Source organism: Dendropsophus ebraccatus, chromosome 5 (assembly GCF_027789765.1).
Source record: "Dendropsophus ebraccatus isolate aDenEbr1 chromosome 5, aDenEbr1.pat, whole genome shotgun sequence".
Classification (NCBI taxonomy): Eukaryota; Metazoa; Chordata; class Amphibia; order Anura; family Hylidae; genus Dendropsophus; species Dendropsophus ebraccatus.
In genome coordinates this window covers 141,975,298-142,000,000 of record NC_091458.1, presented here as the reverse complement: position 1 = coordinate 142,000,000, position 24,703 = coordinate 141,975,298, and the positions used below count along the sequence as shown (strand labels likewise).

General features: G+C 45.0%; 1 protein-coding gene across 3 annotated transcripts in view; it reads right to left on the bottom strand.

Moving 5' to 3' along the window:
* The window catches only part of CUEDC1 (CUE domain containing 1), a 71,268-nt gene that overhangs the window by 33,777 nt on the left and 12,788 nt on the right, over positions 1–24,703 (bottom strand). For 2 of the 3 annotated variants that reach the window (XM_069971498.1, XM_069971500.1), the window contains exons 2-3: positions 3,681–4,157; positions 1,827–1,951 (exon numbers count right to left, since the gene is read on the bottom strand). In XM_069971498.1, the coding sequence (XP_069827599.1) occupies positions 1,827–1,951; positions 3,681–3,962 (407 nt within the window). In that variant the 5' untranslated portion in view covers positions 3,963–4,157. Of the gene's footprint in view, positions 1–1,826; positions 1,952–3,680; positions 4,158–10,305; positions 10,353–24,703 lie in introns of those variants that run through there. The other variant, XM_069971499.1, reaches the window with a different exon arrangement.

Here is a 24,703-nt window from a genome sequence, read left to right as displayed (position 1 = left end):
GATGGAACAGCTGCTTGATAAGTTTGTTTGGTGAGTGACGGCCCCCTCCATTAACCCTAAGGATCATGGACTTTTGGATTATCAGTTTTATTTGGACTATATGAAGTTATTGTTTACCGATCATGGACTATCTCCACAGCCCTTATATATTACTATGGCTGAATGCACATGAATTTTATATTATGTACACCGATGCACTTATTTTGAATTTGTTTATATATGATAATATATGATGATGTAATCAATTGGGGGAGGCACTGGGGGTGGATCCCGGGGGGGTTATATACCTGTCGATATTCCACTCTTGTGTGTTGCTTGAAAAAGATCTCAATGGGAGATCGAAACGTTGCACGTTGATGGGTGAATAAATCATTTTCATTTTCACCGAATATTGGAGTGCCGCCTCTTCTCGGTTTTTATATATATATATATATATATATATATATATATATATATATATATATATATATATATATACACACACACACACCATTAAAAAAAAATGGTATGCTGACTATATATATATATAATATATAACTTTTACATATGTTAAAGAACTAAATAAGGTTCAGGAGGGAAATGTTTTTAGAAAAAACTGAACTCAAGAACAAGTGGACACAGTGAGAGGTTATCTGGGGAATCAGGAGATCAGATCAGAAGCAAGAAAATATTACTTTACTGATTGAGTAGTAGATGCTTGGAGGAAACTTCCAGCAGATGTGGTAGGTAAATCTACAATAAGTGAATGTACACCTATCTGGGATAAACATAGATCTATCCTAAGGTAATAAGAAGGGAAATACTAGAAGGGCAGACCAGATGGAGCAGGGGGGCTTTTCCTGCCGACAATCTTCTATGTTTCTATGTATGAAACCAAGATAAACATGTACAAGATAGCGAAAAATGTGATGGACGGAACGGAAGGTCTCATAATCCAAAGCATCTGTCCATGTAGTGGACTTGTAGCATCTGTCTATATAGTAACAAAGTTACTAAGGTTGAAAAAAAAGAGAAGTGTCCATCAAGTTCAACCTACAGAAACCCTACTGTGCCAAAGGGAAAAACTCTTATGAGGCAGATACCAATTGCTCCATCTATTCCTTCCTGACTTTAATGGCAAACAGTACAATTCCCTGGATCAGCGTCTTATCACATGTAATCTAAATGTCCATAACTTGTAATATTATATTTATAGAGAAGCATCCAGGCCTCCCCTGTACTATAATGAATCAGCCATGACAGCATCATGTAACAGAGAGCTCCAAAGTCTGGTCTTACAGAAAAGAATATAGAGAGTTCCATAGTCTCACTGCTCTTACAGAAAGAATATAGAGAGTTCCATAGTCTCACTGCTCTTACAGAAAGAATATAGAGAGTTCCATAGTCTCACTGCTCTTACAGTAAAGAATTACGGTGTGTTCTGGTGGTGCAACCTTCTTTCCTCTAGATGTAGAGGATGCCCCCTTGTCATAGTTACAGGCCTAGGTGTAAAAAGATCACTAGAAAGATCTCTGTACTGTCCATTTATATATTTGTACATCAGATTGTGTGATCAGATCGCCCCTAAGGAGTCTTCTGTCTAAGCTACATAACCACATATGATCAATACAGAAAAAAAAAAAAAAAATTAAAAAAAAAAAAATATATATATATATATATATATACACTGTATATATCAAAAATACACATAAAGGGCATGAATGAGGATTTGTAAAATTCACTGTATTTTCTAAAGTAATGTTGGTAACAATGTAGCATGTGAACTTCCTTTTACTCTTATTTACTTATATAGTACCATTGTTAGTGAGGCGTATACATGAACATACCGAGGAGGAGGAGGAGGAGGTGGGGTGTGAGATCTATCAGACAAATGGACATCATATGTAGGAGGGGAATACACAGGAGGAGGTTCCTCATCAGAGCTGTCTGGTTCTAGAGTCCTTTCCAGAATCTAATAATAAAAAAATAATCATAATAATAAGCAAAAACTGATGAATAATAAGCAAAAACTGATGAAAAGACACAAGACATGTAATTATTCTACATAAGGAATGTGAAAAGAACCTTTTTTTTTGCAGTCCATTTAACGGATCAGTTTTTAAATAGTTACTTTTAACATACAGAAAATGTGGTCAACCACATTATATGCAAAAAATAAAATAAAAAACAGATTTTATATATATATATATATATATATATATATATATATATATATATATAATGGAAGTCAACAGAAAAACGGACCCAAAAGTATGGCGTATATTTGCTTTTGCATCCATTTTATTCAATATAAAGGATAAGTTCAACGGACTCTAAAAACGCAGAGTGACTTAGCCTAAATTAAAAATATAAATATAGTTTCCTCATCAGTTCATGGTTCCTTAAACCTTTCATGACCGACCCTTAGGGTGCATTCACACGTACAGGATCTGCAGCAGATTTGATGACGCAGAAATGAAGTTGCAGATTCAAGGCAAATCCAATCTGGACCATGAAATCTACTGCGGATCTGCTGCAGATTCAAATCTGCGCCATTAAATCTGCTGCAGATCTTGTACATGTGAACGCACCCTTAAAGAGAACCAATGTACATGTAGCCTGCACCCCTGTGTATAACTTGCAAACTTACGCCCAGATGACTAGTTGCCCGCCTTTACACACAGTGCAGGAGTGCAGGCTACATGTATATGCGAGGGAAGTGCGCTGGGTGGAGTATTCACATGGTTGCTTAGCTGTATACCCATTTTTTTTGCTGGCTGGTTCCCTTTAAGAGATGTGATCGCTGTAATTCAGTCACAATATTCTTTGTATACTGTCAGAGGTTCCATGAAGGTTTTATAACTGGAGGAACAAATATATATATTCTGATATAATTGTAATAATCCATGTGGCAGATTTCCTACCATCCACCATATGTCGCTACAATGCAGATAATGGTGTCTATGAGCGGTAACAAAGGAGTGGCTAACAAATATTATTCTGGGACACAAGCAACCTATCACAGCCTGTTTCAGCTGTTACACCAGACGATTATCGGCCGTACTTGGCTGATTACCAGCCGTTCCGGCTAATAATCGTTTTGTAATAGTTTATGTTTAAAGGCAACGATCAGCCGACATGCACAATGTCGGCTGACAATTGTTTTAAAGCATGAACCAAAATCCCAAGTGGGAACAAGTGGCCCGAAAAGTATGATGGATCACCCCTTTGCGATGGCATCATGGGGGTGGGCGATCCCACCACTAGACCACAGGGTATTGTGTTTTACCTTTGTTTTGTTAAATCGATGCACCGGCCAATAGCCGTGGTCCCCGGCAGCTGATAGCAGCCAGAAAAGGTGCTGTACAGAGTGGGGTCACGCTGTGACCCTTCTCTGTACCCCCTTAGGGACTCTACAACGTATGGGTAATGAAGGAGTTAACGTTGTGCCTTGTTGCCCTAAGAACCTTGGGATTTCAGTATGAGGTCCCCTGGCTGGTTGCTGGAGATTGGTGCACGCCTGTCAGATGTTATGTCGTATCATCCAGATTAGACATATATGGGGTGTGTGGACTGTGTTGGGGTGTGGAGGGTAAGAGAGACAGATCAAGCCCTTGAGATCACTCCCATACCCGTGATAAGGATGATTGTATCTGACACACACATAAGAGCCATAAAAAGAACAGAAAACAGAAAGTCACCTCAGGAGGAATGCTGTCATCTGAATCTGAACTGTCATCCAATCCGCCATCATCCAGGTTCATCTGCAGCAGCTGGTCTATAGTGGCGTCCACTGCGCCATTGTTAGCCCTCAGTACGCACTCAATGATGTCAGATTCCATGTTAGGAAACATTGTCTTAAAATCCTCCATAGCCTGGTTAAACTCCAATCTGCGGACGGGACGGCTGTTGTTGAGTTCCTGAGTAGAAGAACTTCCCCGTGAGCTCCCATTGCTGTTGCTCCTACGGAACAGACTTGTCATTTTTGATAATCGTTTTTGAAAAATGTTTAGAATTTAGAGACACCCGATGGTAGAAGGAAAGATGTGAGCGTGGCACATGGCGTCCTGTCAAGAGGTTATAGAAGCCTCCTGGTCGCTGTCAGGACACGGATAGATCCTATTCATAAGCAATCGACAATTATTCACCTTCTGGACTTATCGGCAGTCTTGTTGTATCTGTAAATAAAATATATCTAGGATTAAAACATAACATATACTTTGCCATTGAATACTATACAAAATCCAGATTTTTTTACACAGCTTCTCCATCAGATTTCATTCGTTGCACTGGTCTATTTGTGATTGTGATCCCACAAAGCAGTGAACGAAACAACAAAAACGGAAATTAAAAAAAAAAAAAAAAGATGCAAGTTGAGATCTGTCACTGATGCGGTAATGGAGTTACTTTCTGCCCTATGTGAATGGACATTTATGGAACCGTACAGATCGGAATACTAAAGGAAAAAAAAGGTAGAGTGCAAAGGTCAGGTACAATAATAAGACGCATCAATCTACAATGTTTTTACTTTTCAGGCAAATCCCTACAGATATCAAGAATAGAGATGAACGAACCATGTTCGGGTTCGAGTCGATCCGAACCGGAACGTTCGGTATTTGATTAGCTCGAGCTGCTGAACTTGGATAAAGCTCTAACTTTGTCTGGAAAATATAGATCCAGCCAATGACTATATCCATGTTTTCCACGTACCCTTAGGGCTTTATCCAACTTCAGTAGCCACCACTTATCAAATGCCGAAAATTCGGGTCCGGATCGACTCGAGCATGCACAAGGTTCGCTCATCTCTAATCAAGAAAAAGTAAAAGCATGCGGCATATTACACTTCAGCGTCTGTTCACATTTTACTGGACTTTACGCTCCAGGGACATCTGCAACAAATGTGTGGAGGGTGAAGCCTCAAACTATGCAACTTTACCCCACAGACTTAGACAAACCTGCCAAGCACATGTTCTTAACTATTGTTCCTATTATGCCTCTTACAAGGGAAACATCATTTCTAGATATGAGCGCAACTCCAGCATGCTCCAGTCCCACTGCTCTGCATTTGATTAGCAGAGGATGAAGAAGTTGGATGAAGCCCCTGGCTTGGTTTACACACCGTCACGCCGTTTGAACAGCCAAAAAATGATGGTGTGTGAACCTAGTCCTGGGGAGTCCAGGAAAAAATATATATATACATCCATAGGCCACAGGCCATATCCACCAAGACTCTCTAGGGCTGCATCCAACTTCTTCAGCCATCTGAAATACTGAGCGATGGGACTGGAGCATGCTGGAGTTGTGCTCATCTTTACTAATAATGATTTTTTTTTTTTTTTTGTGTTTGCACCATTCTTCCATACTTTCGTAACATTGCTGTATTTTACGATTCCTCTTAGCATGTTCCTAGTTCTTGCACACATCATCCATTTGTCCCACCACGTGTTCTTTTCGGCTCAGACAACAGATGGGAACAGTTAAACATAAATAAATGCCTGTATACTTCCAGCAGTGTATTCCACATAGCCATGCTGTGTCTGATAAGTGTTGGCAACAATTGCCATCATTTTTTGGCAAACAGCAACCTAAATTTCCTTTTTGAACAAGCGACTTGCAGACTGTCAGTATTAGAAAATAGAACGCTACCGATAGGCATATCATATTCACACATACATACACTATATACCATATAACAACCATAACATAAAAACAACTGACAGAAGTAAATGAGATGGATTAGATTGTAATAATATTTTGGCAGCAAGTGAACAGTAAATTCATGAAGTTGTTGGAAGCAGATAAAATAGGCAAGCATAAGGATTTGGGCAAGTCTAAAAAGGGTTGCATAGGTCTAGACTGTTAGATTAGAACATCTCCAAAGCATCCAGTTGTGTTAAGTGTTACCGATATGCATTAGTGAGATACTCACTAAAAGTGGTTTAAGAGGTGAACTGGGGACAGAAAGGCTACTTGGAAACAAATTGCTGAAAAAGATAGTGCTGGCTATGATCAGTGCATTGCAGATTGATACAGATGGGATCGCTGTGCCCCGGTACATCGCCAAACACCTATAATAACGGGCACCTAAGCATTAGACCTGGACCAGGGAGTAGGGGAAGGTGGCAGCAAGGCCACACTTTCTCTTATATGATAATGTGGATGGCCAGGTACGTCACTTACCTGGGGAAGAGATGCCATGAGGATGCAATTATGGGGAAAAGGCTGCGGGGGCAATGTGACGCTCTGGGCAATGTTCTACTGGGATACCTCGGGTTATTTTGAAACATATTACCTAAATTATTACCTTCAGGCCATGTAACTTTACGGGAACATTATTCCCTAAGGGTATGTTCCCACTACGGAATACACACCGAGACTTCAAGTGGATTCCACCAGGCAGCCCCCGCTTGAAGTTTCGCCTGTCCCATAAACTCAATGATATTCACTGGCGAATATCCCTGAGTCTATGGGATGGGCGGAACTTCAAGTGGAGGCCGCGCGGCAGAATCCGCTTGAAGTCTCCATGCGTATTCTGGAGTGGGAGCATACCGTAAAAAGAAATACACCCCTGCCTGAAAAAAGTTTTCAGAAACGGTAGGACAAAAAGTTCAAGGTTTTGATTTTGCCTTCAAATTCTCCAGATTTCAAACCAACTATCGGTTGGATGTGCAGAAAAAACAAGCAGCCAGATCCTTCAAAACCCCCCACCCCGCAACTCACAGAACTTTCTCCCGTAGCTTCTTGATGCCCCTAGGCAGATGTACAGAGGTCCTGGCATCAATGAATCGGAGCTCACAGCAAAATGGAAACCATAACAATATTAGGAAAGTAGTTTTCATGTTACATGGATCAATAATATAGGAAAAAAATATTGCAGTACCCAAAATCCAGTAAAAAAAAAAAAAAAAGGTGGTTATTTAAAGGACAACTCCCACGAAATTTTTTTTTAGCTTATTTAACACACATTACAAAGTTATATAACTTTGTAATGTGGTTAAATACCCGGTCTGGCCCCCTTTCCCCACTTTCGGACCCCCGACCCCCCCCGCCCGGAAGTTAAAGAATATATACATTACCTATTACGATCGTCACGGTCCTCTTCTCCCGGGCGGCATCTGGTGACGACGACGTCAGAGCCGGGGGGCGGTCCGGGTCTTCTTCCTCCTCGGCGTCTTCATAGTGAATGGGACGGAAAAGGCTGCTGGTGCACATGCGCACCAGCAGCCTTTTCATTTGCTGGAGAGCATCACATGGCTTCCAGCTTGCTCAGCCCTGATTGGCTGAGGTTGCTGGAAGCCATGTGATGCGCTCCAGCCAATGAAAAGGCTGCCGGTGCGCAAGCGCACTGGCAGCCGTTTCCATCCCCAGGACCCGTAAGTCAGAGACATCGCTGGACGGCGGTGACGGTGAGGCGGACGGCGGGCGAATACAGTGGCGATCGTCACCGGAGGGATGGTGCGTATAGTGTCTGTGTTTTTTTTTTGGGGGGGGGGGGGTCCCACGGAAGTTGTCCTTTAATTTTACCTTAATTTAGCTGTAAAAAAAATGAGAGAATGAAAAACCACATTTTCTCACTAGACTTGAGTGCTGCAACATCCTCTTTCCTATTAACGTGGACTTAGATCAGGTCTATCTACACACACATGCACGAAACCTTCTGTAGTAGTTGTACACATTAGATAGCGGTTGACCTAAGTGCATATTTATTCAATACATGGAAGACCACAAGTGGCTGAAAGACGACAAGTGGCTGAAATCACAGGATAAGGCATGCTCACATGTAACATGTCTGATCCATATTGTCTTTGACATCTGCAACTGTGCATGAAAACTTTAGATACAATGATTTCCAATCATATAAAAACAGATTGAATAATAACTTTAACAACTGATGCTTGTATCATGCAATCAGAATTTAAGTAGAGCTCAGTAGAAATACAGTGTTGGCCATAAGGGGACAAAATTAAAAAATCTATACTTACCTGCCCCAATGCCTCCACAGTGCAGCATAGTCATCTCGCTCTCCTACTTGGCAGAAAGTACCTACTCAGCCAGTCAGCAACTGCAGTAGTGTCCCACCCCAGTCACTGATTGGCTGCACAGGCATTCCTGAGCCGGGTTGTGACATTACAGGAGCCGGAGCTAGAGAAGGCCAACGAGGGTCTGGGAGCGGTAATGCCGTGCTGCAGGGGCACAGGGACTAGGTAAGTATAGATTTTTTATTATGTTCCCACAACCCCCTAACATTTTTTACTTTAGTACACCTGGAGCAGCAAAGAGCCTTACAGAGCCCCCGACAGACAGACAGACAGATAGATAGATAGATAGATAGATAGATAGATAGATAGATAGATATAATTTTTTTTAAATGCTCTATATTCCTTTTTTGGCTGCACAGATGTGGTTTTTTGCCTTTTGTAATTTACAACAGAAAACATTTATACCAAACAATAATCCCCCCCACTCTACCGCATCTAACAGCACTTAAATACGTCTCGCCAGTCGGTGATTGGCTCAATGTGCTGAAGATGGCTGAAGACACCGGAGTCTTGGAGAAGGACACCGGATGTTACAAACTTGTCAAAAAGTTTGGTTCGGTAACAAGCTTTCCCTATGAGATTAATGTAAAGCATCAGTGAGCGTACTCTGTGACCTCTGAAAAGGTCATTCCACAGGAAGATTCTATTGTGATGCTATTTATCTACTGGTGTCACAAGACGCTGTAATCCTGTACAGATCACTTTACGGCAGCCTCCTCTTATCACTACAGGAAGAACAGGAAGTCTCAGCTTAGTTTTTGCCCCAGTGGTGAGTATGAAAACTGCAAGATCTCCAGATTATTTTATAATATTGATAGAATAAAGTAAATGACATACTGGGACATAGGGAGAAAGGAACCTGTCTGCGATGGTTTATAAGCTACAGGACTGGCATACACAGGGCTGTGGAGTCGGAGCTAGTTTTGGCTGGAGTCGGAAAAAAGTTTTGCTCATCAATATACATTATGAGCAATATTCTAATAGGACACTGGCCCTATTAGATAAGAGTGGTCGAGGAAAAGTTGTCGGTCACTATTTGGCAGTTTGTTTCTGAGCTGGAAGAGTCCATTGTCTGGGGGGAGATCTGTGCTGTTCTCTTCCTGGATGCATGTATATGAGCAGCAGTGTAATATGAAGATATCCTGTGTAATATAGATCAGGAGGAGGAGAAGACATAAGTAGTGTAGCAGTAACCTCTGTCCTCAATGTGGTGTTTTTCTTCAGTGTTCTATTGCTGCAGCTGTGTGTGTGTGTGTGTGTGTGTGTGTGTGTGTGTGTGTGTGTGTGTGTGTGTGTGTGTGTGTGTGTGTGTGTGCACGCGCGCGCGCTATGGCTGCAGCAGGCTGTGTGTGTGTGTGTGTGCACGCGCTATGGCTGCAGCAGGCTGTGTGTGTGTGTGCTATGGCTGCAGCAGGCTGTGTGTGTGTGTGCTATGGCTACAGCAGGCTGTGTGTGTGTGTGTGTGCGCTATGTCGTGCCTCCACAGTGACCCCTCTATATCACTGTGTGTGACCCCCTCTATATCACAGGGATCTGGCATTGTTATGGTGTGTATGGTAAATATTTAGTTAGAAACATTTCAACAGATTGTCAGCAGGAAAAGACCACCTGCTCCATCTAGTCTAGTTGTGAGTAGTTCAGGACATGGAGGCTGGAGACTGGCTGCATCCACTGCACACACACAAGAGAAGCTGCTTTATATATTTCCTCATTCCCTCAGAAATTGCCCCAGGATCATGTAAGACATTAGGAAGAAGCTGCTGATCCAGTGTGATAAATAACTCCCCTGGTATATGACTGGCCAATTATGAAGGAGCAGGAGTCGGGAGTCAGTCCTGATAAAATTCAGGAGTTTGAGTCGAAGCTGCGGCTTACCGACTCCACAGCCCTGGGCATACAGCAGAATACATTTCTACCTGTTAATATATTCATTTTTCAAGTGTATGAAACCTATAGGTTAAACAGTAATAAAAATGCACTGCGACCCTAACATTACTTACACTGCAGCTATCCTGAATTGAATCTATGTATGTTAAAGCCATAATAAAGGTGGCGCTCAATGCATGAATGTGCCAGTGTAAAAGGAGATGCCTCACATTCAGCTGGCTCTATGTAAGCCAAGTGGAATCCCGGACATGAGAGTGGGGGAGCAGTCTGTGAAGGTGTATAATAAAACAAAAAATACAATCATGTGTTACGTAGCTATCCATGCACCAAGCACTCCCATCATTCATCTACAGAGTGCTGGAGTTATAAGACAAAGCCGCCTCAGAGGAGGCCGACTAACCGCAGTGTAAGAATGTGAAGAACACCAGCAAACAAAGGCCGGCAGCTTTTCCAGATGCTTTCCCGGTCATGTTGAGCCTAGGTTGCCAGGCAACAAAGGAGCAGCCAATGTAATAAACACAATATATAGCAGGAATACTTTTATAAAAATAGATTACTGGCTGAAAGCAGCGTGTAATGAAAGACATTTGTCTAATATATGAGAGACGTGCGTGATCATGAATGAACAAAGCATGGCACCATTATATTGGCCGGAGGCTGTAGTGTCTTCACCCATGGGGTCACCAGTAAGCCGTACAGGGGAATAGATGACACTATGCAACCTGCCCTCCGACTTCAGAAGCCCCTTAGTTCATTTAAAAGAGAAGATTCTGGGCTCCAGCACTTACGGTATATTCTGGTTGCATTTCATGACACCTTACACACTGTACGCCCTTGACAGGTGAAAGTTCTTATTGATCTTATGGTGATTTTTTAACATGTTTTCCCAGAATTGAGGCTCCTAGTTTACTCTTTGATCGTAGTTACTACCTGCCTCAAAGTCTTTTAGAATCTTTGTGAAGTGACTTTGTCTTAGTTGAGTGCTCTTTGCTTGTGCCAACCTTAATTATTCCTTAAAGGGGTTGTCAGGGATAATTTGATAATAGCCAGGGCTGCAGGGGATAGGGCTGCAAGGAATATGAGATGTATACTTACCTGTCCTGCTTCTGCACAGCCACCGGATCTCGGTCTGCCTGTTCTCTGCTGCTGCCAGTGTTTTGAAAACATCCTGTGACATTCCGCTCACTCTGAAAATAGCCAATAAGCATAGATCCTATACTGTCTATGCTGACCGGCCTTTTCTGGAAGAAGCAGAACGTCACAGGGTGTTTCCAAAACCCTGAAAGCAGCGGAAAACGGGTGGCCCAAGAGGGGAGCAGGGACAGGTAAGTATATATCAACAACATAACCTCCGCAGGCCTGGTAGGACCCACAATTGTTGAAAATTATTCCAGAAAACCATTTAAAGCGACTCTGTACCCACAATCAAACCACTTGTACCTTCAGATAGCCGCTTTTAATCCAAGATCTGTCCTGGGGTCCGTTCGGCAGGTGATGCAGTAATTGTCCTAAAAAACTATTTTTAAACTGGCAGCCCTTTGCCAAACGGCCGTGGCCTAGATTGTGTATGCATTAGGCTGGCACAACCTCTCTGTCCCTCCTCCCCGCCCTCTTCATCATTAGGAATGCTCCAGGCAGTTTGTCTCCTATTAATCACCTGTGTCAGCACGGCACATGGGCCGGATCGTTACAGCACCTGTGCAATGTTCAGACAGGAGAAAATGTTCTAGGGGCATTCCTAATGATAAAGAGAGTGGGGAGGAGTGACGGAGGGGTGGTGCAAAGTTAGGGCACAGATACTGTAAGCTACTGCAGTTTAACAAAGGGCTTCTAGTATAAAAGTTGTTTTTTAGGACAATAACTGCATCACCTGCCGAACGGACGCCAGGACAGATCTTGGATTAAAAGCAACTATCTGAAGGTACAAGCGTTTTAAAAGGGACATATTGTGGGTACAAAGTAGCTTTAAGAACCAAAAACATATTCTTTATTAAATTCACTGGCAGATGCCACAGGTTTATGGACACAACCAAAAGTTTCAACTTTCATTAAATTATTGGACTTTATGCAGATTTTAAAGGAAATGGTCTCAAAAGCTATAACATCAAAACAAAAAAGCTGTAACACTATGGGATAGCAGACTGATAGATGAAAAAATAAAAAACACAACATAAAGGTGGAGATTTATGAAAGGGTGGAAATATACATCTGGTGTAAACTGCCCACAGCAGCCAATCACAGCTCAGCTTTTAGCTCTGGTAGAACAAAAGTGGAGCTGTGATTGGTTGTAGTGAGCAGTTTACACCAGGTGTATATTTACACCCTTTCATAAATCTCCCCCAAAATGTACTGACTTAATAATAAATGATGGGAATATCCCAGCAAAACCAAGTGAATGCAAGCCAGCCGTGGCGGTAATGAGGAGATCTGCTGTTCAGCTGTGAGTCACATCCACACTGTAAAGCCAGGATAAAATGTCTTTTATCCTTTCCTGGGGCTTTTGTATAATCTGGCAGAATGACCCAAGGCCAATCCCCAGAAAGAGCAGGATCATTGTTTCCCCAAAGAAAAAGGAGGCAGAGAAAAAAAAAAAAAGAGGCTTTTATAGACAGTCGACATTTAAGATGTCTACTTGCTGCCATGTGTTTGTTTCATAAAGGCCCTATTCCACGTAACTTTTTCGAACAATTATCGTTCATAAAATCGTTCAAACGACCGCTCGTTAACGATATTTGTTCTGTGGAATAGCTGTAAATGAGCGAACGACAACAGCGAAATCGTCGTTGAGTCGTTCACTATCTTTTTTCAACATGTCGAAAAAAATCGTTGGTTTTTCAACAATAATTCGCTAATCTTTTTGTTGAATAAAAAAATCTTTCAGTCGTTCTTGAAATGTCTACCTACATTTCCCCACGTTTTAACCGACCATGTAACGATGTTAACGATCACAAAAAAATCGTTACACTACAGATATCGTTCACGTTCCCACACGTATTATGTGTTATCGTTCACTTAAAAAAATCGTTAAGTGCTCGTTAACGAGCAGTCGTTGGAGCGAGTCTATGAACGATAATCGTTCCGCGAAATAGGGCTATAAGAGTTTTTACCCACAAGCCGAAAGAAGTAAGGCCAAGAGTCACAAGGAATCTAACACATATTGGAACAAACAATGATAAAGAAGGAGAAGATAGATACAAGTGCCCTTTTAAATAAAATTTCACTGCGTCTAATACAGAAATGCTAACCGCCTGTACTCTACATACTAAACAAGAGGATCTTCATACTACAATTGTAAGCTTTAGTCCGGTTATATATTACCATGCCTCAAGATTGGGAAATGTTGACCATACACAATAGAAAACTTTCGATTTGATGCAGATTTACACGCTGGTACTGTGTGTGTATCTAGCTTTCACCACAAGCAAAGCATGGCCTATATTTCAGGTAATACAACAGCTGCCTGCTCTTATTCTGCTAATGAAGATGATAAAAATTACCCTTAAAGAAAGTCTAAATAAATCTTATTTTCTTCCATGCACTTGTATCCATAATGTCACAGCCAGATGAAGTAAACTACTGACTGTGCTGGCAGAGCCAGGAAGGAAAATAATGGCCTTATACTGTAGGGATTAGTTAAGGCACTTGGCATTTTCTGCGTATATAAAACAATGCAATATACCAAAAAAGGCAACACAGTGAGGAGAAATGCCTATTCCAGCCAACCACAACGTGACACAATAAAAAGCTGCCTCTTAAAGTGAATCTAGCAACAGATTATTTAGAAGGTCCACTGTGCCATTACTCAAAAATGTTACTTTTTCTGAATGAGGCAGTTTGGCTCTTCAGGGGCAGGTCTCTGGGGGCTCCGCCCCATCGCCCCTGAATATTTATAGAAGCCCCTGTGGTGACATCACTCTCTGCCACCGTTCACTGCATTCCAAAAAATTTCAACCACCTCATTTACAAATTCATAAAGAATACCTTAATAATGGAGCAGCTGAACTTTTAAATAAAGATATGGCCATCCCCGTCCCTGCTAGATCTAACCTGCCGCTAGATTCCCTTTAATTAAAATGAACTTAAATCAATGTAAGCAAAGTTTCTGGTGTTAACGTGTTCTTTTGGTCAGAATATTCGCTAACACTAGATGTCCCCTGAAAGGGAACACTGAATAATAATTGTTTTTTCAAGCCAACTTCCTACACCAGTCACGAGTCCTATTCTAAGTGCACAGAATTGTCAGGCAAGTTGCCTCGGCATCCCGATCCTCTACCGGGAGCTGTGTCTCTCCACGCTGAGCATGTGACATCTGTACCCATAAAGTGGCTAAGAAGAGCAGGCGAGTCATAATGTATTGGGAAAACCAATGGAAATATGCCACAAATGTCTGATCCCTTGGTGTCCAAAAACTCATCTACAAAACTCCAGAAGACCTATGCTCAAAATTACTGTTACTTAACTAAAGTTGAAGATTAAATGATCTACAAAAGGCATAGAGGTAAAGATGAAACACACTCAACGTTTCCAGCAGTGTATTACTTTGGCTTTTTACAATTTTACAGTGAAAAAAGGAAAAGAGTATTCTCCAAGTATGGGAACCCAAAGAGATGAGCTCTCAAGTAATTTTGACTGAGGCCTCAGGCTCTTAAAGAGACTCTGTACACACAATCTGACCCCCCAAAACCACATGTATTTTCAGATAGCTGCTTTCAATCCAAGATCTGTCCTGGGGTCCGTTCGGCAGGTGATGCAGTCATTGTCCTAAAAAACAACTTTTAAACTTGCAGCCCGTGCCATATGGGAGTATCTGTACCCTAACTTTGCACCACCCCTCCGTCCCTCCTCCCCACCCTCTTCATCATTAGGAATGCCACTGAAACATTTTCTCCTGTCTGAACATTGCACAGGTGTCTTAGGGATCCAGCCCACGTGCCGGGCTGATACAGGTAGAGAATAGGAGACAATCTGCCTGGAGCATTCCAAATGATGAGGAGGGTGGGAAGGAGGGACAGAGAGGGTGTGCCAGCCTAATGCATACATAATATTGGGCTGCAAGTTTAAAGGGCAACTCCAGGTAGAGGCTAAAAAAATTTAACTTCTGCAGAAGCATAACGCATTACTTACCTGTCTATCCCAGTTTTGAAACTACCAAAAATCCATTTGTTTGGGGGGGGGGGGGGGGTTGGTCTGTTTTGTGTTTCTGTTCTTCCTGGTTTGGCATTTCCCAGAGTGCAATGCTTTCCCTCATGTGAGCATCATAGCCCCCACCCATTACAATCTGTAAAATTAGTGCAGCAGCTGCTTCTCGCCGGTTAGAGATGGTGAATCAGTCAGGGGATTGGGTTATCCAGCCAAGCCTCCTGTGACATCACACCCTGCCCCCTGTGCAGGAGCGTAGCTAGGATTCATGGGGCCCCATAGCAATAAAACTGTATGGGGCCCCCACTCCCCTACACACTTTATATATATATACACACACACACAAACACATATACTTGGTGATGTGACCAAAAAAAAAAAACTCTCTTGTGGCCAGAGGCAGAATCCTATGGTTATATACATAGGTGCAGGAGCAGGCTACCTTTTGCTTAACCCTTTATTTACTGCAGTGTGTAAGTTACCCAGTGTTCTCTTACATGCTGCAACACAAAAAAGTGTTAATACAGAAGACAATTAGCTCTAATAACCCCTGACCTCTGCAGGAACCTCTGTATTAACCTTTTTTTGTTTTGCAGCATGTTAGAGAACACTGGGTCACTTACACTCTGCAGTAAATAAGGGGTTAAGCAAAAGGACACAGGAGGCTCTTATCTTCTCTGGGCCCCCTCCCTCCACGGGCCCCATAGCAACCGCCTTCCCTGCCTCTATGGTAGCTACGCCACTGCCCCTGTGTGCATCATCAGCAAACACACACAATGTGAGACAGAGGCATGTACGATTTGTCTCCTAAGGGGGGATAGCAGAAGGAGCAGAAGACAATGTAAATTGGCACAGGGGCCATTTTTTTTCCACTTCCTGGATTTCTATCAGCTACCAGTGTGGCAGAACTGTACAGATACCGGAATACATTGTATAGACACATCTATATAACTTTTAATGTACTTTTAATAGAAAACAAAGTTTTTCTTATCCGGAGTTCTTTTTGCTTTTTTTTAGGACAATAACTGCATCGCCTGCCGAACGGAGCCCAGGACAGATCTTGGATTAAAGGGGACTAACTAAATTGAGAATATTAGCAGATATAACAAGGTTATAAATATCTTGTATAAAAATGTTTATTTCATGGACACTGCCTCTTCCTCAATCTGCACATTACAGCAGCAACTTTAGCCAATATTATCCTATTAAGGGTAAAATAAAAAACACCAAAACAGGATTTTATGTTTTTGTTCTATTTTACTACCAGCTGTAAAGAAAACGGTCCCAGGATATATAGAGGATCTGTAGACATCATTTCTAGCTCCCTACGGTGCTGAGTGTAACCAGACGGGAGACTTCACAGTCTTACTGCTTCTCTCTAACAGCTGGGCAGTAGAGGAGTACAAGAGAGAGAAGACAAAGAGGATGCTTTGTAGTGTGTCCCCAATAAGAAGAAAAGAAAGGGAAGAATCACCATATGGGAGAGAAGCATTAGAAGAGAAACCATTGATATCCAAGATGACTTGAAAGAAATGTTCTGCACCAGCTGGACCCATAAATAAAGAGGGACATGGTCACTCCCTCACCCTCCGGGCAAAGAAACACAAAGGACATTATACAGGCTCCCTCATGTGACCTCATTTACATCCATGACCTGTTTGACGAGTTTAGTGAAATGTCTATTGTTTATTACAAGTATAGTAAATACTCGGGTAAATTTATTTTGCATGTGGGTTACTGATAGTTTAGTTGATATCTTAATATAATGATTCGCCGCAGAACAGAAAGATCTGTAGTTTATAAGCCAAAGCGAGGGCAAATTCTACTTGGTGAAGCAGTTAATGGAGTGTAAAGTGTTTTTTTAAGCAATTCCCAACAATAAAATAGATTTTGGGTTCAGCAAGGGTCGCAGTCACTTAGTAGAGATGTAGACTCTCTAAGCCATTTGTTGCTGTTAACTGCAGGTCAATAAAATAAATATGCAGCCCATTTACAGACTGGGTTGCAGGGGTGCAGAAGTATGAGCCAAAATTTGCCGCAGGAAGATCCCTGGGTCAAGGTCCTCTACATCAGTGTTTCTCAACCTTTTCAGGCCAAGTACCCCCATGCGACGAGATGCTCCAGCCGAGTACCCCCAACGATGCCATCCATTAATAACATTGCCCAGGGTAGATTTACATGTATGTTTCACAGCAAAATCCACTGCGATACTCTGTACTGTTATGGCCTATGGCTCTGCATTCTCACAGAGGATTTTCTATCTGCTGTGAGAATGTAGCCGCTGCCTATTTACCTAATTAGCTGCCGGCCCTTAACAGATCATACTTACCTCCCTGTACTCCCACCTGCTTCTTTGACTCCCAGCTCACTGACAGCCCGCTCATCCAATCAGTGGCTACGGTGGGACTGCGCACTGATTGGCTGAGCAGGCTGTCAGTAAACCGGGTGCCAGAGAAGCAGGTGGGATATATCCCACAGAGATGGATATGTCCCCCTGGAGCCAGATACCTCCCCCCATGTAGTCAAGAGGCCTTCTTCTATGTAGCCAGATATCTCCCCCATGTAGTCAGATACCTCCGCCATGTGGTCAAGAGGCCTTCTTCTATGTAGCCAGATATCTCCCCTATGTAGTCAGATACCTCCGCCATGTGGTCAAGAGGCCTTCTTCTATGTAGCCAGATATCTCCCCTATGTAGCCAGATACCCCTTATATGCAGCAAGATATCTCCCCATGTAGCCAGATACCTCCTCCCCATGTAGCCAGATATCTCCCCTATGTAGCCAGATACCCCTTATACGTAGCCAGATACCTCCCACCATGTAGTCAGATACCTCCCCCATGTAGCCAAATACTTCCTCCCATGTAGTCAGATACCTCCCCATGTAGCCAGATACCTCCCCCATGTAGTCACATACCTCTCCCCATGTAGTCACATACCTCCCCCATGTAGTCAAATACCTCCCCCATGTAGTCAGATACCTCTCTCCCATGTAGCAGATACCTCTCCCCCATGTAGCCAGATACCTCTCCCCCATGTAGCCAGATACCTCTCCCCCATGTAGCCAGATATCTCCCCCATGTAGTCAGATATCTCCCCCATGTAGTCAGATATCTCCCCATGTAGTCAGACACCTCCCCCATGTAGTCAGATATCTCCCCCATGTAGTCAGATATCTCCCCATGTAGTCAGATACCTCCCCCTATGTAGTCAGATACCTCCCCCTATGTAGTCAGATACCTCCCCCATCTAGCCAGATACCTACCCCCTTGCAGCCAGACATCTCCCCATGTAGTTAAGATACCTCCTTCTATAGCCAGATACCTCCCCATGTAGCCATATATCACTTTTCATTTTCCTCTCCATCTGGCCCAGACCACCATGATGATTTCTTGCAGCTACAATTTACCTCTTGCCAGAGAACCTGCCAAACATCTTAGGCGTCACAGTTTTCCTTTAACTTCCCTCCCTTTTTCCTACCTATAGGCTCCCATACAGTAATAATTTCGCTGTTTGGTGTAATGCGCTGTAAAGTGAGTAGGTGTGTGGGTTGTCCCCGTATTTAGGATCCCTCATTTAAAAATAATATTTCCTTCTATGACCCCCCCATATAGTAATAATGCCTCCTGCCCTGTCCCCATAGTAATGCCCACCATTCTACTCCCTCCCCCTCCTGCCCCAACAAACAAAAAAAAAAAAATTCATACTCACGTTATCCGCCCATGGAGGGGATCTTCCTCTATTCTCCAGCCTCTGAGCCACAAGGAGATTAAGGGGAGAGTAAGGTCTGAGGGGGAAAAGAAGGAAAGAGGAGGGTAGAGGAGGTGAAGAGGGAGAGGAAGAGAGAGAAGGTGAAGGGGGAGAGGAAGAGAGAGGAGGTGAAGAAGGGAGAGGAAGAGAGAGGAGGTGATGGGGGGAGAGGAAGAGAGAGGAGGTGATGGGGGGAGAGGAAGAGAGAGGAGGTGAAGGGGGGAGAGGAAGAGAGAGGAGGTGATGGGGGGAGAGGAAGAGAGAGGCAGTGATGGGGAGAGAGGGGGTGAAAGGGGGAGAGGAGGACAGGGAAGGGAGGAGGTGAAGGGGGATAGGAGAAGAGAGGAGGTGAAGGGGAGAGAGGAAGAGAGAGGAGGTGAAGGGGAGAGAGAAAGATAGAGGTGGTGAAGGGGGGAGAGGAAGAGAGAGGAGGTGATGGGGGCATAGGAAGAGAGAGTAGGTGAAGGGGGGAGAGGAAGAGAGAGGAGGTGATGGGGGGAGAGAAAGATAGAGGAGGTGAAGGGGGGAGAGGAAGAGAGAGGAGGTGAAGGGAGGAGAGGAAGAGAGAGGAGGTGAAGGGGGGAGAGGAAGAGAGAGGAGGTGAAGGGGAGAGAGGAAGGGAGAGGAGGTGAAGGGGGAGAGGTAGAGAGAGGAGGTGAAGGGGAGAGAGGAAGAAAGAGGGGGTGAAGGGGAGAGAGGAAGAGAGAGGAGATGATAGGGGTAGAGAGGAGATTATTTGGGCTGAGAGGAGGAGATGGGGGTGAGAAAAGGTGATTGGGGGGCTGAGAAAAGGTGATGGGGGGCTGAGAGGGGGAGCAAGGCACCAGCAGTGCCTGCTGTACACTGTCCCCCTGCGGCTGCCGGATCCGGGAGCGGCGGCTTGAGGAAGGTCGGCAGCGGGTGAGTGATGGGTGCAGAGAGGAGATGAGGGGGGAGAGGAAGAGAGAGAGGTAGAGAGAGGAGGTGAAGGGGAGAGAGGAAGAAAGAGGAGGTGAAGGGGAGAGAGTAAGAAAGAGGAGGTGAAGGGGAGAGAGTAAGAAAGAGGAGGTGAAGGGGAGAGAGGAAGAGAGATGAGATGATAGAGGTAGAGAGGAGATTATTTGGGCTGAGAGGAGAAGATGGGGCTGAGAGGAGAAGATGGGGGTGAGAGGAGATGATGGGGGTGAGAGGAGATGATGGGGGTGAGAGGAGATGATGGGGGTGAGAGGAGATGATGGGGGTGAGAGGAGATGATGGGGGTGAGAGGAGATGATGGAGCTGAGAGGAGATGATGGAGCTGAGAGGAGATGATGGAGCTGAGAGGAGATGATGGAGCTGAGAGGAGATGATGGAGCTGAGAGGAGATGATGGGGGCTCAGAGGAGATGATGGGGGTGAGAGGAGATGATGGGGGTGAGATGAGGTGATGGGGGGCTGAGAGCAGGTGATGGGGGGCTGAGAAGAGGTGATGGGGGGTTGACAGGAGGTGATGGGGCTGAGAAGAGGTGATGGGGGGTGGAGAGGAGGTGATGGGGGGTTGAGAGGAGGTGATGGGGGCTGAGAAAAGGTGATGGGGGCTGAGAAAAGGTGATGGGGGGCTGATAGGAGGTGATGGGGGCTGAGAGGGGGAGCAAGGCACCAGCAGCGTCTGCTGTACACTGTCCCCCTGCGGCTGCCGGATCCGGGAGCGGCGGCTTGAGGAAGGTCAGCAGCGGGTGAGTAATGGGTGCAGAGGAGGTGGATTTTGCGTCAGGGTCTAATCGGGACGGGAGGGTCTTATTCTGACCTGAGAGGGGTCCGGCCAGCTCCCAGACTACTGGGCCGGCAATGAGTGGTGGTGCGCGGGGCTCCCCCACCCGGGCTGTGACAGATGTGGGATGCAGACCGGAAGATGGGGCAGCCCGGGAGGCAGGCCGGTGGACGCGGGGGCTACCCGATCTTCCAGTCTGCATCCCACATCTGTCACAGCCCGGGTGGGGGAGCCCCGCGCACCACCACTCATTGCCGGCCCAGTAGTCTGGGAGCTGGCCGGACCCCTCTCAGGTCAGAATAAGACCCTCCCGTCCCGATTAGACCCTGACGCAAAATCCACCTCCTTTGCACCCATCACTCACCCGCTGCCGACCTTCCGGCAGCCGCAAGGGGATAGCATGCAGCAGACGCTGCTGGTGCCCTGATCCCCCTTTGATCTCTCTGGCTCTCTCCATCTTCCCCCGCAGCATCTCCCGTCCCCCACAGATTGCTGAGGAGCTGCTGCTGGGGGAATAAAGGAGAGAGCTGCCGCGGTGACTGGTGCCGGGACATTGCTGGGTGATAGCAGTGTCCCGGCACCCAAAGCCAAACTTCATTTTTTTTACACTCCGGCCGCGTACCCCCTCAACCTGCGGCACGTACCCCCTGGGGTACGCGTACCGCAGGTTGAGAAACACTGCTCTACATGATCAAGGATTAGCAGCAGTAATGCCGATACTGAAGTAGTGAGTAGTAATCTGGCATAGGGCCTGTTGCTTTACTGACTTCCAGTTATGATCCTTGAGGGAAAAGACAGGTGTGTAACAGTAAAAATAATAAGAACCAGGAGCAGAACTGGTAACAGACAATATGCAGAAATAAGGTCAAGATCAGGGAACATCAAGAGTCGAATCAGAAACAAGGTAGGGCAAGATAAAAAAAAAGCTGTTAGAACATAACCTTCATGGGCCAGGTGCTTTAGCAGCCTAACACCATCATGAATCTAGAGCAGAGGGCTGTGAACCAAAAGAGACATAGTGAAGGATGGGGGCCAAAGCAAGATAACGAAACCATTAGCAGAGACCACAGCCGCTGGCCTAAGGGCCCCTTCCCAATGCACAGGGGCGGTCTTGGCATTTTTGGGGCCTCAAGCGAAGTTATGTCTGCCCCCCCCCCCCCCTCAACACGCGCTCAACAACAATAGACCGCTGTGTGCTGCCCCCAGTAGTATATACCCCTTGTGCACTACCGCCAGTAATATATACTCCTCATGTGCTGCCCCCAATAGTATATACCCCTTGTGTCCTGCACCCCAGTAGTATATACCCCTTGTGTGCTTCCCCCAGTAGTATATAGACCCCTGTGTGTTCCCCCAGTTATATATAGCCCCCCCTTGTGCTTCCCAAGAAGTATATAGACCTTTTGTGTGCTGCCCCAGTTGTATATAGACCCCTGTGTGCTGCCCCCAGTTGTATATACCCCCTGTGTGCTCCCCCACTAGTATATAGCCCCCCTGTGTGCTCCCTCAGGGGTATTTAGCCCCCCTGTGTGCTCCCCCACTTGGATATAGACCTTCTGTGTGCTCCCCCACTTGGATATAGACCCCTGTGTGCTCCTCCAGTTGTATATAAACCCTCTGTGTGGTTCCCCCAGTAGTATATAGACCCCCTGTGTGCCCCACCAGTACTATATAGACCCCTTGTGTGCTGCTCCAGTAGTATACGGACCCCTGTGTGCTCCCCCAGTTATATATAGACCCCCTGTGTGCTGCCCCCAGCAGTATATAGACCACCTGTGTGCCTCACCAGTAGTATATAGACCCCCTGTATGTTCCCCCAGTAGTATATAGACCCCCTGTGTGCCCCACCAGTAGTATATAGACCCGTGTGCTCCACCAGTAGTATATAGACCCCCTGTGTGCTCCCCCAGTAGTATATAGCCCCCCGTGTGCTCCTCCACTTGGATATAGACCTCCTGTGTGCTCTCCAAGTTGTATATAGACCCCATTCTGCTGCCCCAAGTAGTATATAGACCCCCTGTGTGCTGCCCCAGTAGTATATAGACCCCTCTGTGAAGCCCCAGTAGTCTATAGCCCCCCTGTGTGCTCCCCCAGTTATATATAGCCCCCCTGTGTGTTCCACCTGTTATATTACACTCTTATACTTACCTGTGTCCAGGCGTCTCCTCTTCTCTTCAATCTTGTGGCCGCAGGAAGGGTTTTCCCTGCGATCACAAGGGGCCGCACTCCCCTTGTCCTGGCGCCGATGCTCCAGTGATGTCACTGGAGCGCAGGCACCACAAGGACAAATCGGCCACTTGTGACTGCAGGGAAAACACTTTCTGCAGCCACAAGAGTGACTGACAGGAAGGGAGCCAATGTCTTTCGCCCTGTCAGTGCTGCTGCAAGTAACTATGAGCGCTCATTATGAGTGCTCATAGTTACAGTTCAGATGGCAGCAGCGAGCTGGGCAGATGCCCTGTCCAGCCGTCTTGAGCACAAGAGCAGGGCGTGGGGGCCCCCTTGGATGTTGGGGGCCCCAAGCGATCGCTTGGGGTGCTTGGTGCCAAAGACCGCCACTGCCAATGCATGTACTAGTGAGCAGAGGAGCATGAATGTCCTTAAGAACTCGACTTCTCTCCTGTAGACCATACACCTGCCAATCAAAAAGATTAGGGAGGTTCCCAATGACCATCTTGTCATACACTAATATAAAGCACAACGTGTCACAAACAGCCACAGGGTGGGTGATAAATGTGATCAGTGGGGTGACAGCAGTTGATCTGACACTGGTCATGACAATAGGGGTCCTGAGTTCCTCAGCTCTAACAGAGTAGAAGTCATGCATGGGCGCTAATGCTCCATTCCTCGGCTATGAGTTGACGGAAATGGGCAAGGACAGAGCTTGGCCATCTTTGTCAGTTCTAACAAGTATTGTGATGAGTGGGGGAACAAGTGATAGGTGACAGATTTGAAGGACCATCCTTTCAAGGTATTGATGTGCATGCATAATTATCACTATGTTCTCACATCTGGGACTGTGTTCTTGGGTTTTACTCATCCTTCTTCCTCTAAACATGGCGACTGGAGTTAATACCAAAAAGTTGTATTTTTTATCTCCTTTGACCACATGACCTTCTCCCATGCCTCCTCTGCATCATCCAAATGTTCACTGGCAAAATTCAAATGGGCCTGGACATGTGCTGGAACGAGCAGGGGACCTTGTGTTCTCCCCTCTCCAGGTCCTACTGTGAAATTCTGGGCTAATTCCTGACCTTTTTCGGAATCTTTCTTGCACCATGAGGTGCCAAAAGCTGTTGCCTTTTTACTAAGCTGCTGTTGAGCTCTATTGTCTTGTAGCCCATCCCAGCCTTGTGCAGGCCTACAATTTTTTTTCCCTGGGGTCCCTAGACAGCTCTTTGGTCTTGACCATGGTGGAGAGGTTGGAGTCTGATTGACTGGGTGTAAGGGCCCTATTCCACCGGACGATTATCGTTTGCATAATCATTAACAATTAACGATCTCAAACGACCGCTATTGCGAAAGAACTGAAAACGTTCACCGATTTCCATGGAATGATAATCGTTACTTATGATCGTAATTGCGATCGTTTTTTCTTCGCTATTTATTCGCTATTGCGTTCGTATCTATTGTGAACGACCGAACGATGTCTTATTCAATGCGAACAATTTGCAAACGTTTTGCGAACGAGCAACGATAAAAATAGGTCCAGGTCTTATAAAGCGATCAACGATTTCTTGTTCGGTTGTTAATCGTTAACTGCATTTCAACCGAACGATTATCGTTTAGATTCGAACGATTTAAAGATAATCTGAACGATAATCGTCCGGTGGAATAGGGCCCTAAGGGCCTTATTACACCTACAGATAATGTTATATGTTATATATCTCCTGATTAGAGTAGGTCTCAGCAGTCAGACCCGTCGTAATCAATCACTTCTCACATGCCTGGCAACCTATTAAAAGTTAGTTTTCATGACGGGTACTCTTTAAAGGGGTTATCCAGTGCTAAAAAAAACATGGGCACTCTCTTCCAGAGACAGCACCACTCTTGTCTCCAGTGTGGATAGGGTTCTGTAACTCAGTTCTATTGCAGTGAATTGAACTTAATTGCAAACTACATCTGACCTGGAGACCAGAGTGGTGCTGTCTCTGGAAGAAAGTAGCCATGTTTTCGTAGTGC